Raw genomic sequence first — 15,891 nt, 5'->3', positions numbered from 1 at the left:
GGACTTATCACAGAGGATGCCTGTGACAGGACTGTTGCCAAATGGACCATCCTAGGTGAGGGTACTAACCGGAAAAGGCTGAGGACAGAGAATACTGGGAGATGCAGTCTGAGCATTAGGCCTGGAAGCAAATAGACAACCACTGCAGCTGACATGGTACTGGCAGTATATGGACTGGACTCTCTCTGAGGCTGAGTAATTGAACACTAGTTCTTTCAGAGATTATCTTCTGACAACTGGTCTGTTGAATTATTCTCAGCACCAGAAACATCTGGTTCTCGTTTCATTTGCAAGATGTAAGTTTTCAAAATCAGGGTGTAAGTTTTTCTGAACTTGTTGATCCTGAGGGCATAAACAATGGGGTTCAATGCTGAATTGGTATGGGAGAGCAGAATGGCTACATATAACAATGCTTGGGGCATTTTACATGTTTGGCAGAAATGTGAGACTGAGTTCAGAATGCACAAAGGCAGCCAGCACATAATGAACAGAAAAAGGACCAGGGCCAAAGACTTGGCTGTTCTAAACTCCCTTCTATAAAATATTCCTGATCCTTTGATGGATGTTGCATTTTGCTTCAGCTTTGTTTGGATGATGTGGAAGACCCTTGCATAGAGGATGCACATGATCAGCAGTGGAACAAGGATCCAGGAAAAGAAGCTGAAGTACACCACATAATTTATGTCCATCACATTTTGGTAATAACATTCCAAGTAGCTGGGATTTTGGGGGTTCCTTTGGTTCCATCCAAACATGGGCATAAGACCAACCAGAAGAGAGATGAACCAGCAAGTTCCTAGAGCGATCCAGATTCTCCTCCGTGTGACAATTATCCTGTACCTATTTTGAAAAAAAGCAAGCACCCATATCAGTTGCACTTCTTTTATACCCAGGTCTTGGTGTAGTGGTTAAGTGCATGGACTCTAATCTAGGAGAACCGGGTTTGATTCCCCACTCCTCCACTTGCAGCTGCTGGATGACCTTGGGCAAGCCATAGTTCCGTCAGAGCTGTTCTTGAAAGAGCAGTCCTCAAAAGAGCTCTCTCAGTCCCACCTACCTCACAGGGTGTCTGTTGTAAGGAGGGGAAGGGAAAGGAGTTTGTAAACTGCTCTGAGACTCCGAGTGAAGGGCGGGGTATAAATCCAATCTCTTCTCTTCTTTTTCTTCTTGCAACATCTTCATACACAATTATTTTACTGAAATCAGGTTGCATGAAATCTGTTGCATTCACTCATACCTAAATGGAATCTTAAAATGGCAGGGCTATTTTTGGGCAGGAACGCACAGGAACGGAGTTCCGGCTGGCTCCCGAGTTGGCCACGGCCAGCAGGAACTCATTAGCATAATAGGCCACACCCAACAGCAGAAACTCATTAGGATTGGCTATTTTAGGGGTGTGTGGCCTAACATGCAAAGGAGTTCCTGCTACAAAAAAAGGCCCTGGGTTTTGACAACAAACAAGGTAAACAGAATAAGAAGCAAAAGGTGAGTGTGGCCGGATGACCACACTTCTGGTAACATGGGGGTACGGCCTAGTATGCTAATAAGCTGTGCTGTCAGGGGTGTGGCCTAATATGCTAATGAGTTTCTGCTGTTGGGTGTGACCTATTATGCTAATGAGTTCCTGCTGGGCTTTTTCTACAAACCCCCCCCTGTAAAATGGTATGTGCTTTCCCCACTCCTGCCTTACTGAACCTTGGACATTGTGAGTTGTACAAATCAATAAGCTCCAGCATGTCATCCTTAACCATCCCCTATTCATACAATGAAGCCAATCAACTAAAGGGATGACTTGCTGTTCCTAAGCTCCAACCAAACCCCTGTGTCTCCCCGCCCCCCCGCCCAATGATCACAAAGGTGTTGGAGGTTGTCTAAATTTACATAGCCCATAAACCTGTGAAGTCAAATGGCAACTTGCCTTACCTGGTACCTAGCCAGTAAGAATGAGGGAGAAACTCATGTTGAGAAACAGTGGGAAAGGGGAAAGGGCAAAGAAGAAAACAATATTGTGGGGGAAATAGCAGGATGGGAATGAAATAATGTAGCAATTTGGCAAAAATGCAGTAGGGATGGCAAAGTGTGGGGGGGGGGAGGGGAAGAATAGGGAAATAAAAAAAATAAAAGAACAGAATTGTCTTGCCCCCATCTGTTTTTGATGAGAAGGTCTAAGGCAATTTGGGATTTAGGGCACTTATTCTGGGTATAGAGAGATTATTACACTATCAAATTAAAATTAAAAACACAAATAGAGTAATAGTTATTCTTAACAATTTATTACCAAAAAAGATTAAAATGGCTGTAGTTTATTTTAATTAGTTTAGATATTTATACCCACCCTGCTTTTGTCCCAAATAGGGACCCACAGCAGTTACATCCTTCTTCCCCCCCCCCCGCTCCATTTTACCCTGATGTCATCAGCCTGTGATGTAGGTTTGGCCCAAGGTCACCGAGTGAGTTTTCATGGCAGGATGGAGTTCACAGATTGTACCTCATAGACTCCCTAGATATAAAGCAGTGAATCTTTACCTGATTGCTGGGACATTGGTAGAGAAGGGCATCCTGTCACTTGACTGCTTTTTGAGAGGCTTCTGATGGCTAGCAAGTTGAAACAAATAGGATATGGGAAAGACAGCGCTGACTAGGACTGTGCTGAAAACACCTTGCTTTGGATTTAGCTCTTATGATTTTACATAACTTTACTTCAACATTGCAAGTAAATGTAGTTGAATAATGAAATCAATAGAGTCATCATTTCCAGTTTTCAAAGGGGAGCATATTTCCACTACAACCAGCATTTGAAATAAATGCCACAGGACTTCCCCCGTCACCCAAGGGATCTTCCACATTTCAGGCTCAAGCTCAGCCCTATCCCCTGCTGTGTTTTGCCTCACTCTGCTTTGTTTCTTTCAGTTTAGCTATTGGAGTCTGCCTAGGGAAACATATGCTTTATGAAGTACAGCAAGAAAAGGTGCGAAGGGTTAGCTCCCCTTGAGTATGTGCTCTGGGATTTTTGTAATTTGAAAATAATCTCCCTAGTGTATCAGCTACCACCACCAAGCCTGCCATGCTATAAAAGTTAATCGACATCTGGAATCAGACGTTATCTGATCCTATGGCTTCACTAATCTCTCTTGTATGTTTGCTCTTGGGGGGGGGGGAGAAAGCCACAGGAGATTGCTTATCATGTAGGGGAGAGATAGGCAAGAAAATACTTTAGTGCTGCCTGGCATGTGGAGCCTCAGAGAACAAAACATCTCAGGTAAACACAGGACCTAAGCTTGTATGGTATCAGAAAGCATTCCCAAAGCCACTGAGAATATGTGATGATCAGCAGAAAGTGCAAATGCTGTACACTATTGGGACCAATGCTCCCTCTAAGCTGTGGAGTCTAGTGAGCAAAAATTCTACTTTGAGAGCCACTAGCATTAAAGTTGTGAGCGAGCAATTTGGCTACTGAATAAATTAGTTTGCTCTGGAGCCTTCCTTCCTGAGCTAAGACAAAGATGTGTGAGCCAGAGGCTAAAAAACTGTGAGCTAGCTCACACTAACTCGGCTTAGAGGGAACACTAATTGGGACTATTCTAGTAGATAGGATAAGGTGTTGTTGTTGTTGTTTCCCTTGCTGCCCTTCCTGCTGCTTGAGAGCATTCAACATAGAAAGTGCAGCAGTGGAACAGTGGTCAGAACAGAAGATTTCCAACTGCCCAGAAATCATTCCATTTGAATTGAAAATATTTTGAAGGGATATTGACGGGGTAGATGTTGTTTAGTACATTTCTGACACAAAGCCTAACACTGATGCCACAGTTACTGACATTGTAGACAGGTTAATTTCTGAATCTATGTGGACTGGAAGAAAGAACAGAGAGGAAACTACAGGAGCCATGACAGTATTGATGCAAGAAACATGCTACAACATTCTGGAATGAGATCCATTGCTTACAATGTAATGATACTCACTGTGTGGGAAACTTTACTCTGAGATACCGATCGATTGCTATGGCCATCAAGGACAAGATGGATGCATGAGAAAAAACCATCAACAGGCTGCAGACAAGGAGGCAAGCATAGAAGTGCATTGTAATCCCCACGCTCACTACAATGGCCAATGGAATAACAAGAATCCCAACAGCAATATCAGCCAGGGCCAATGACGTAATGAAGTAAAAAGTAGTATTCTGGCTGGCTGGGATCAGTCTCACCACCCAGATGACCAGAGCATTTCCCAAGGTGGCCATCACTGCTATGAGGGCCTCAATAGCGATGTAGACAATAAGTAGGGTGTCCTTGGATAAGTTACTCTTGGTCATCATCCACTGAAATTCAAGAGCTGTTCTCAGAGCGGGGGAGCCCGGCAGAGAAAAGTTTGAGGTAGAGAGATGACAATCCACAAGCACTCCCAGAGTTTTACTTCATACAAAATTACAGAAGTTGGATCAGCTGTTCTTCTGTCTCTCAAAAAGCAGCTTTTGTAAAGGAATCTGCAGGACCAAATTGCTCCTAGAGGCATACGCTTGTTTCTGTCCCAGCACCCCTAGATTCCAGGTATGGTTGGCACATTACCCTGAAACAAACAGTAGGTATGAATAAAGGGTATCAGACCAGCCTCTTTGAGAAAATGTTAAGGTAGCAAAAATAAAATGTACACTGAAAGTCCATAAGAGGAAGTGAACATATAATTTTCTCTAGCAGGTTTCCTAATGGTAAAGTATGCTATTTGTGGCAACAGCTACCACAGTCTGTTTGAGGCTAAGCTTTCTATGTGCTTCTCTTGATAGGTTCTTAGGCATCTGTATGCACACATACAAACACCACACACTTCAAAAACAGGGTTTTTTTTGAAGAAAATAAACAGCTTATCCGACGAGTTGCTTTGAGATGCACTTAAGTAACTTGCAGAAACAAAATGTTGTAATCTAACCTCATAGGAAGTTACAGTCTCCTTTTCAAAATGAAATGTTTGGGGGGAAGTTTTCAGGGTTTATACTGGTATTCCAGTTTCAGCTTAAATTCAGCTGCACTTTCAAAATGTAGTCATAACAACTAGCCAAATGTCCCCTCAAGAAGTGATATAAACTTTTACAGGATGTACTTGGAAGGTGGAACAGATCTCTGGAGACGTATGGAGTCTATTGGAATAAGGTAAAGGTAAAGGTTTCCCTTGCTCGAAAGCCAGTCGAATCCGACTCTAGGGGGCGGTGCTCATCTCCGTTTCAAAGCCGAAGAGCCAGCGCTGTCCGAAGACGTTTCTGTGGTCATGTGGCCGGCATGACTAAACGCCGAGGCGCACGGAACGCTGTTACCTTCCCACCGAAGTGGTACCTATTTATCTACTTGCAATTTCTTGCTTTCGAACTGCTAGGTTGGCAGGAGCTGGGGCCAGAGACAGGAGCTCACTTTGTCATGTGGCACTAGGGTGTCAAACTGCTGAACTACAGACCTTTCGGTCTGCAGCTCAGCATCTGAACTTCTAAGCCATTGCAGCCCCTCCATTGGAATAATCTGTTTGCAAATGTTTAACATATCAGCCTTATTTGCTATATGTATTTTTTTAATTTCATTTTGCCCAGTCTTTCCCAGGTCTTTGTCCAGTACTCCACTATACCACACAAGCTTATTGTGACAAAGCTTTTGTTTTTGTGAGAAGATTCAGTATTCATCCCTTCAGCTCTCCAGCTATGTCTATCAGTATGTCATTGGAAAAAAAATACTTTCCTGTCCAGAATAGATTATGTGTGGACAGTTATTATGGGATGGAAGAATTAAGCAGACAGTTAGTGCTTGCCAGTATGACACCCTGAAATTCGAAACCCTGAAATGCTCTGATGGCAAAAGTAAACTACTTCTATTCAACTCTCCTTGCATCTAGATCAAGAAACAAATTGGTTCTGTTGCAGGACAGGATCTTGATGTGACATGTTGAACAATGCACTTTCAATCCATTTTCCGCACACTTTGCAACTGGATTTTGCTGTATGAAATGCAAAATTCACTTCCAAATTATCACTAAAGTGCATTGAAAGTGAATTGAAAGTGCATTATTTAGAATGTGTGAAAGCTCATGTAAATTCCCTCCTTTAGAGTCAAACCCGTGTCCTACTCCCAGAAGTCTCCAAGGCACAAACCAGCAAAAATAATAGAAATACTTTATTAAACGTTCCAGAATAATTATTAAAATGAAAGAGCCTTGTGGTACCTTAAATACAAATGTATTGTGCTATAAGCTTTCATGAGCCAGAGGCCACTTCATCAGAACAATGTGCATTCATTTGGTAGCTGTATTTATATTCAGAACTTCAAAAAGTAGTAGAAAGGCCAGAGGGCCCAGTTGTTCCAGTGCATAGTATGTGACATGACATTGCAGAGCACAAATTAAAATGATATCCAGTTGAAGGAAGAATCAATCCACTCAGCCTAGGTGTGGACCTAGGGATGTCAGACCCCCTGATGGGGGTTGGGGTCTGCCAGGCCCCACCTCTCTGCTGTGGATCAGCTGGCTGACAGGGGGGGATTACCCCCTAAAATAAAGGAGAAACACCCGACATTTCATCAACATGCCTACATGACTTCAGCATGATCTAGAAGTGATGTAGGCATGTCAGGAACATTGGGGCAATGCTCTGGTTTTCGGGCAAAACTCTTTGATAGAATTCTATGGTAGAATTAACTTCTATAGAAGAAGAAGAAGAAGAAGAGATTGGATTTATACCCCGCCCTTCACTACCCAAAGGTGTCTCAGAGCGGTTTACAAACTCCTTTCCCTTCCCCTCCCCACAACAGACACCCTGTGAGGTAGGTGGGGCTGAGAGAACTCTGACACAAACTGCTCTTTTTCAAGGACAGCTGTGCCAGAGCTTGTGACTGACCCAAGGTCACATCAGCAGGTGCAAGTGGAGGAGTGGGGAATCAATCCCGGTTCTCCCAGATTAGAGTCCGCACACTTAACCACTACACCAAACTGGCTCTCAAAACCAGAGCATTGCCCCGACATCCCCAATGTGCCTAAGTGACTTCCGGGTCACAATGGAAGTCATGTGGGGACATCACTGAGGGTGCGGTCACACGGTCCTTTTGATCAGGGTTTGCCGCTGTTCCCTCCCACATTTAAGTCTGCTGATCAGACAGGCGAATCCACCTTCCGCGCCGAAGCGGGCTCACTCCCGCAATGCTCCTGGGTTTTCCTGCCCCCTGGAAAATCAAGTATTTTCCTGGCACTTGTGCTTGGAATGCGCAATTTCGCCCATCTGGACAGCCATCTTTCACAATGATTGCGATTAGGGCCATCTGAACGCTCTTTGGGGTTTTTGTCTTTTTAAAAAAAGCTTCCGGTTTGAGTGCTTGGGCAAACATGCGCTTAATAAATCCATTATTAAATGTTATTTTTATGTTCATTTCTCTGTTTAAAGATAATATGAATTTGTTGTAAGAAACAGAAGCCCCTTCCCCAGGAAGGAGGATGGCGGAGACGGCGGGGTCCACAGCGGCAGCAGGAGCAGCCGCCGCCTGAGCCTGCCCCGTGGCTGGCAGGATCGCCTGGAGGGACTTGGCGTGGTGGAGGTTCCGCCGCAGCCCCAACAAGCCGAGCTGAGTGCAGCAGCCCTCTCGGCCGGTCTTCCTTTTCCCGCCCCTCCGGGGCTGGTCAGGCAGGCGGCTTGCTGGAGCTGTCATATTATCTTTAAACAGAGAAATGAACATAAAATAACGTTTAATAATGGATTTATTACGCGCATGCTTGCTCAAGCGCTCAAACCAGAAGCTTTTTTTAAAAAAAAAACACGGGTAATGCACGGCGATTTTCCTTAGGAACTGGCAGTCGAGCGGGTGGTGGAAGAGAGAGGCCGGCTGCATCTAATCAGCCCAACCCGAAGAAAAATGTTCCCGATTAAATTAAAGCAGGAACAAAGCGGAACTATCTTCCCGTGTGACCACAGCCTAAAACATGCAAAGAAATTCCCAGCTCTCCATAAGCTCCCCCCCCCCAATCCCCTGCCAGCTGCCTGGAGGAACCTGTCAGTTCTATGTGGAGCACTCCCAGCTGCTGATATAGTATTAAAACAGGATCATTCAAATAGTCTGCATAAACCTTCAAGAAGGAAAAACTGCTTTTGTAGTATAAATCTTTTTCAAGTCAAACTCTGGTGATATTAGATCTGCATATGAATTTCTATTCGGCAGCATCTTGGCTGAGTCTCCCTTTAAAACTTTTTTGCTAAAATACTACAATTTCTAACTCAATGTCCAGGGAAGTTGAAATGCTCTCAATACATGTGGCCAATGTAAATGGCCAAAGACCACCAATGGCATGCATAAAACAGATATAAAATGAAAGACAGGACAAGAATGTAAGCCACTTTGGGTCCCTATTAGAGAGGAAAAGCAGGGTATAAATGAAGTAAAAAGATAAATAGTAGAGGTCAGAGGATGTCCCTGATGGTATGGCAGTGTTTTGGGGTCCTGCAAATTTATTTAAGAGTTATGCTGAATATAGTTCTTGAATGTGACTCCTAGAGACAAATTAATGAAATAATTAAAGGTTAATAAAAGATCCCTCTTAGAAAAACAATCAGCAAAGCAAGTGGTTACAAACCATGGAGTTAATATAATAAATAAGCAAATTTAAATTTAGTTAAAAGTAAGATATTGTTCCCTGCTCTCTTTTCTCAGCAATGAGAAGGCAACACTTACCTGGGTTGGCTCCCTTTGGATGAGAGCACACTGGAGAGTACAGGGTCTTCATAATTTTATTTATTTATTTCATTTATTTACAAATGTACAAGCAGAGCACAGGTGGAGGCAAAGAAGCATTCCTATAGGGCAACAGATACATTACCTTACATTAGATCCAGAGAGAGAGAGAGAGAGAGAGAGAGAGAGAGAGAGAGAGAGAGAGAGATCTTTCTTCAGCTGACTCACACCTCTGTCTCTGCTTCCAAAGAGCCCTTTCTTCATGCATATGTACCCACAGTATAGGCATCAACCTTCCTCTCTGCAGGAAGGGATCACCTTCTCCAAGTCCCCAGGGGTAAAACAAACAGAGTCAGGAGGAAGACTCTCCTAAGAATTATATCCTATGGAGGAAACAGCAGCTGTTTGGTTTAGCCAGCATCCACAATAATGCCAGTACTAAAAAAGTAATCTTAGTTAAGCTTCCCTATTGTCTATAATTACTAAATGAACAGCTGTGATGTGTCCCAGTGGAGGTCACTTTTGTTTGGATTCAGAAGAAATGACAATTCTATCATCTACTTGATCCCCCCTTTCATGAGTTTCATCTCACAGATTACTGATTCACACCTTTAAATATGGAGCTGTACCAGAGTATGTGTGTTTACCTCTTCGTGACCACATCCTCAGCTATAATCAGTGGTCAAGGACGCTCAGAGTGCTATTGTTCTTTACCTCTTTTTTTTTTTGCCCTCAATCCACAGCCAACATATAGCGACCCTGTAGGGTTTTCAAGGCAAGGGAGATTCAGAGGTAGTCTCAAGTTGCCTGCCTGTGTGTAGCAACTCTGGACTTCCTTGGTGGTCTCCCATCCAATATGCCAGCAAGGGCCAGCCCTGCTTAGCTTCTGAGAACTGACAAGATCAGGCTAGCCTGGGCTATCCAGGTCAGGTTGCTTTAGCAGTAGGGATCAATTATATTTCTTACACTGTTATTTTTAAGTTATTGTAGATTTTGTGTTTTAGCCCATGAAGTCAGTATTTTCATTCTTGGAAATGAATGCCCCAAATATTAAGGTTATAAATGTTATCATCAACAGCAGCTAGCAATCCAGCGGCTCTCGTTGCATGTATGAAAACCACTTATAAGATCTGGAGTCAATTTTCCTATCAAGATACTTCAGTTGAATAAAGGTCTTTACATCTGCACCTTGACCTAGTTTTTGTCTCACCTAAAACAAGGTTCACACAAAAATGATAAAGAAAAAATAATTATAATATGGGTAATGTAGGCCTAGGAGCTGTGGTGGCTCAAGTGGTTAAGACGCTGAACTGCAGGCTGTGGAAGGTCGGTAGTTCAGCAGTTCGAGACCCAGGTGCCGCATGACAAAGTGAGCTCCCGTCTCTAGTTCCAGCTCCTGCCAACCTAGCAGTTCAAAAGCAAGAAATTGCAAGTAGATAAATAGGTACCACTTCGGTGGGAAGGTAACAGCGTTCCGTGTGCCTTGGTGCTTAATCATGCCGGCCACATGACCACGGAAACATCTTCAGACAGCGCTGGCTCTTCGGCTTTGAAATGGAGATGAGCACCGCAACCCTAGAGTCGGATTCGACTGGCTTTCGAGCAAGGGAACCTTTACCTTTACCTTTAATGTAGGCCTAAACCAGCAGATGAAATAGGCTTGAACCAGCAGTTACCTTAGGATACTGGGAAGAATCATGCTTACAGTTGCCAGGCTATGCAGCTGCGGGGAGTTGGTGGTCCTGGTGCAATGACATCACTTCATCATACTGGTGTGAAATTCTAGCATCCATACAAACTCCATGGTTTAACCATAGAGTTTTGGATGAATGCTAGATTGTTACCTGGCATGATGACATCACTTCTGGGTTGTGGCATAAGCCAAGTCATGACACTGGGGACAACAATTGCACCCCCCTCCATTTAACCCGGGCATTTCCTCCCACCACCTGGCTTAGTGGCAGTGAGCAACAGGAGTTGGGGGCAGGAGATCTCCCACCAGCAGGAAGCAGGAAGTCACACTCCAAACTGTTCCTGTTAGTGACCTGGTAACACATTAGCACTCACAGTCAATCTCCAGGTAGGACCTGCAGATTTCCCAAAATTTGAACTGATCTCCAGGCTACAGCTCTGGAGAGCTCCTCTGGGGAAAAGAATGGCTTCCCCGGAGGGTGGGGTCTATATATCCTGCTGAGGTCTCTCCCCTTCCCAAACCCCACCCTTCCCAGTCTCCACCTCCCAAATCTCCAGACATTTCCCAACCTACAGTTGGCAACCCTTTGTGGCTCCTCTATTATGAAATCGTTTGTGCTTCTATCATTTTACAAAATGCACCAAACATAATTGTTCAGATGGACATTCTTGCAGAAGGAGTAAAGCTTGGTGTGATGGCTCAGCTCAGGAGATAACTTTTATTAGAGATAAAGTCTTTCCTGAGATGTTTGTTTTGTTGCCTTACACAGATGTTTGCTTGCATTGTTCTTGGTTTTCCCCTCTGTTTTACTAGGAAGTAGGAACCTTGGCTGTTAGATTCAAACGTTGTTTTCATATCTTATAATCTGCTTACTGATTTGATGTTATCATATTTTGTAATCTGTTTACTGATTGACTGAAAAGCCCCCCCTCCCCGGCTCTGAAGGTTGCTCTAAAAATAAGATAACCTATTTCCCTGGTGCAAGGCCTAGTGTGTTTGTGTTTTTTGTAAAATTCTCCTCCTTTGACTGTGCACAAAAATCAGGTTATGGAACAGACTCCCCTATATGACAGCTTGCAGGGTACAATCTACAGAGTCCATTCCAGAAGTGTATCGTTTGGAGTAATCCACAACTTGTTTTGGGGTGCAGTGTTGTTTAAATACCATCAATACTTTTGGTTTGATTGAAGAATAAAGAACTAGGAATTGCAAACTAGGAACTGGGAACCACTTTCAGCCTTTTAACTAAAAATGAACTCAAGTATTCCCTATTATACATTTCAGACTGCTCTGTTGATCTTTTCCAATAACTCCTCTTTTTCTTGAAGAAAGATCAAGATGGGTAACCATGTTAGTCTGTCTGTAGCAGTAGAAAAGAGCAAGGGTCCAGTAGCACCTTCAAGACTAACAAGATATGTGGCAGGGTATGAGCTTTCATGAGTCACTGCTCACTTCTTCAGATACCCTCTTTTTGTCATTACACATAGGATGGTCACAATTGTTTTCAACAAAGGACCCAGCAACAAGATATCAGTACAAAATTAACATATTGCTGAACAAGTTCTTTAGACTTTAACAGTATATTCAAAGTTGATATTTTTTATTCCAATGGAAAAACTTCATGAAGAGACCGAGGTCCCCATACAGCAAGTGCAAGAACAAGTGCAAGTACGAACTTTCTCGAGCTGACTGTTCGTTTCGACCTTTGTCTTCGTCAGATGTCAGTTTCTGGTCTTTTCTATTCAGAGTTTCCAATAATTCCAACAATAAGTGTCAGCATTGAAATGTTGACACTTATTGTTGGAATTATTGGAAACTCTGAATAGAAAAGACCAGAAACTGATATCTGACGAAGACAAAGGTCGAAACGAACAGTCAGCTCGAGAAAGTTCGTACTTGCACTTGTTCTTGCACTTGCTGTATGGGGACCTCGGTCTCTTCATGAAGTTTTTCCATTGGAATAAAAAATATCAACTTTGAATATACTGTTAAAGTCTAAAGAACTTGTTCAGCAATATGTTAATTTTGTACTGATTACACATAGGATGACAGGCTTTGACATCTTTTTTTTTTTAATCAACTTCAGGAGGGGAAAATCTAGAGCAGAGAAGTAGCTAACTGGGGTGCTATCACTCATGCATATTTGTTGCCCATTTTACTGTATTGTTGAGGCCTAACCACTAACTTTCTGTAGGTCAAATATGGAAATTGAAGGCTGAATTGGTTGTCTAATGTGTTGCCTTACCCACATCACATGCCATAAGGAAGATGTTAACACCACAGCTGATCTAGCAATTTGGACTGTCTTCAAGTATGATAATGGCACTTCCCTAAAGATGACATCTTCAGAAATCTGTCCATAATAGAGCCTTTAAAAAGATTTGATCACCCAGTGCAAAAGTCATGTAATGTATCCAGTCCAGACCGCGTGGCCGGCTTGGGCTCCACGTGGTCAGGCACAAACGTCGAGCTTCGCTCCAAGAGACAATGGACTATGCAGATCCTAGCCTGCTCCAATCAGGGGGCTAGGTTCCCGGCCGAGAGCCTATGGGACTCTCGGCCACTGTAAATAACGTATTGGGAAGTGGGGGGGTGTTTTGGGTGGCGGTTTCTTGGAAAATATAAGCCGGCCTGCGAGCCAGCCAAAGTTGTCTAGTTCCTGATCGAATAAAGTACGCTTTGCTGAAATCACTCTCCGTCTGTGTACTTTTCAAGTCATTCATAGGGTTGCCAGCTCTGGGTTTGGAAATACCTGGAGGTTTGGGGGGGGTATAGCTAGGGAGGGGAAGGTTTGGGGAGGGGAAGGACCTCAGCAGGGCTCCAAAGCAGCCATTTTCTGCAGGGGAACTGATTTTGATTGTTTGGAGGGGGGTCGTAATAGTGGGAGATCTGGAGGCTGGCAACTCTATTGATTTCTCATCCAGTCATCCAGCACTATATGGGATGGAATCTGCTTGTCTTCTCCCAAGATGACCGCTTCAGAGAAAACCTGACCAACTTCTGATGTCTGCACTGGAACGTGGAAATTTCAGAATAATATTGTTTTTAATCTGATTCCACTTTTAATCTGATTAGAAGCATATTTTGCTTTTTTCCTTGTATATTGCATAGTAAATTGTATGTGTAAATCTGATGGATAGTTTAGATAACCACATAGGCAAGAACCTTCCAAGGAAAGGGGAATGTCTTTTAATGGGAAGCACTCCTTCTCCATCAACAGAAGAAACAGCTGTCCCTACCCACCCATTCCTTCTTCCACATCTCCCCTCCCCCTTCATTTTGCAGGATTTCAGAGGCATGCTTGCAAACGTTTCTTATATGAGGTAAAGCTCAATGGCAGGGCTCCAGCAAATGAGGAAGGTCTCAGGTTCAAGCCCTGTTACCTGTATTTAAAAGAATATAATATGGCTGGTGTTCAGGAAGATACATAGACATTATATCAGTTACCCATGTGGGAACCTCTATCTACATGTTTAACTTATCATGGAGAACTTTAGTTGTAGTCACCTTTACAGGGAAAAACCCAGCAACCATAGATTGCACATGTCTAGCTCATATTTCCCCAGCTGCTGCAGCAAAAAGTACAGTTTTTTAAAAATCATATAATTGTCCAAGTCAAACAGTAAATAGTAGACCTTTTCAGAATATGGTAATGTAGTGATTCCACTAGGGAAGCCAGGGAGAAATTTGGTTGAATCTGCATTTGTCTTTCCCACCAGTGCCCCAGCCTTCTGACTCCGTCTTTTAAAAAGCTGTCTACATTTGGTTTCGTTTTCACACCTCAACAGTGCTAGCATACTTCTGCATGTCTGCATAGGTTTATTGCACTTTCGTGGCAGCTCCACTGTCATTGCACCTCCGCACTGCTTTAAAAGAAACTTCCCCAGACAACATTCAAACAAGCATAGAGAAAGACAGCATCACAACAGCACGAAACTGATTTAAAAATGCAAATGCAGATTCAACCATTTCCCCCCCCCCCCCGGATATTTACTGAAATGGAAGTGTAGGGTGTAATAAATTCTCAACTGCCTTGTGATGGATTGCAAAGGAAAGCAGGTTTTTAAAATGCTGCTTGTGTCAGAGAGTCAGGGAGTTCATGAGTTAATCTTCATTGGAGAGAAGAACTTATGTGATTTGCTACTCTACTCACTGTCTGATTGGCCAGCATCAGCTGAGAGAGGAAATAAAAGAACTGATCTGGAGGGAAAAGATTCATTTACCTTTTGCTCTGAAATCTAATGTCTGGATCAGTAGCCAAAGGCTTTGGCTTCTGAGGGAAGAGACTCTGGGAGTCAGTGATTTCTTCAGAAAAGTACTTCTACAATTGTCAGAAAAGTACTTCTACAGAGAGAAGAAGAGTGACCCCATTATCTTAAATGTATTAGAACTACTCTGAGGGAGAACTTAAATTCTCAGTCAAGAAAGCTACAAAATAGCTTTATACAGACCACAGATACTGGAGAAAGATTTGGCAGGGGGCCTGGGTAGTTAGAGAGAACTCCCATACAAGTTAAATAGTAAAAGGAGTTATAGCTTCTTAGGGACAAGGCCAGTGAAAGGGGGTTGGGAAGAGAATCCTGGTCTGCGATAAAGGGGAGAAGCTTAGACACCTCAGGAGTTAGTGGAAAAACTGTAATATCTAAAGGGAAAACCTAGATCTGTGAAGGGAGAAACCTAGAAGCACTAAGACAAAGCTATTCTCTAAGAAACTGTATTCAAGAATTCTGTGTAATAGCTGAAATATATAATAAGCAAAAAACCTCGCACGGAAAAGAACTTGAAACTCAGAAATTAAACTTCAACAATATTTTCTTGTATGTACAAAAACCTCAATTCTGTATATATTAGAAAGGTTTATCTCAGCAACCTCTATACCTTGAATCTTCATATTTATATATTCCCTGCCTGTTTGTTAAAATCTTTATTCTGTTTTTGAATGTTAATCTGCCTCAAGTGTCATTTCACAAGGTTTTATAAAACAGGACAGCTCCTGTATTCCCCTCAAGTTCCTTTACTGGGAATAAAGCCTAAACAAATATCTGTGACAGTGTGGGACAATTTAGGCTCATCAAACAAAGATGAAATACATGCTACTGGAAGGTGACTCAGTTACTGAGGGGAACTAAAATATTTTTTTGGTGGGAAAATTCTGCTTGGGTGTTGGGAAAGGGACAGGGGTCTATCATATGCCCCTTGATCACAAACACAAAGATGTTTGCCTACAGGGATACTGTTGTACAGCTCTCCAGATATGTATCAAGGCATTCCTTAATGGACAATACATGAGCACTGTAAAGTATTGGTATTGTAGATTAGCCTTTTTGGAAAGGTAATCCTAATAAGAAATATGAGTATGTTGATGTGATGTCCATATCCAGCCATAAACCCTATCCTGCAGGAACTGTTTCTTAATCCCTAGATCTGAGGTTACCATGTTTAGAGGCAGATTTTATTTATGTAAGAGGCTTTGAGAGCAAGCCTAAGCAGGTCTGCTCAAAATTCTACTCAGG

General features: G+C 42.8%; 1 protein-coding gene across 1 annotated transcript; it reads right to left on the bottom strand.

The window, feature by feature from the left end:
* Positions 1-215: 215 nt before the first annotated feature.
* ADORA3 (adenosine A3 receptor) lies at positions 216-4,310 on the bottom strand. The gene is made up of 2 exons (XM_015413373.1): positions 3,961-4,310; positions 216-840 (listed from the first exon to the last, which is right to left on the bottom strand). Exons 1-2 carry the CDS (start codon positions 4,308-4,310, stop codon positions 216-218), a joined length of 975 nt encoding a protein of 324 aa, XP_015268859.1.
* Positions 4,311-15,891: the final 11,581 nt, after the last annotated feature.

This window comes from Gekko japonicus, unplaced genomic scaffold, assembly GCF_001447785.1.
Source record: "Gekko japonicus isolate JY-2015 unplaced genomic scaffold, Gekko_japonicus_V1.1 scaffold1043, whole genome shotgun sequence".
NCBI classification, from domain to species: Eukaryota; Metazoa; Chordata; class Lepidosauria; order Squamata; family Gekkonidae; genus Gekko; species Gekko japonicus.
Note: the sequence above shows the minus strand (reverse complement) of the source record. Positions and strands in the feature narration are given on the sequence as shown.

Coding starts and splice junctions, on each gene's coding strand:
- ADORA3 (XM_015413373.1), bottom strand. CDS start 4,310: ATGACCAAGAGTAACTTATCCAAGGACACCCTACTTATTGTCTACATC. Junction 841..3,960: donor AGAGTAAAGTTTCCCACACA/GTGAGTATCATT, acceptor TTTTCAAAATAG/GTACAGGATAATTGTCACAC.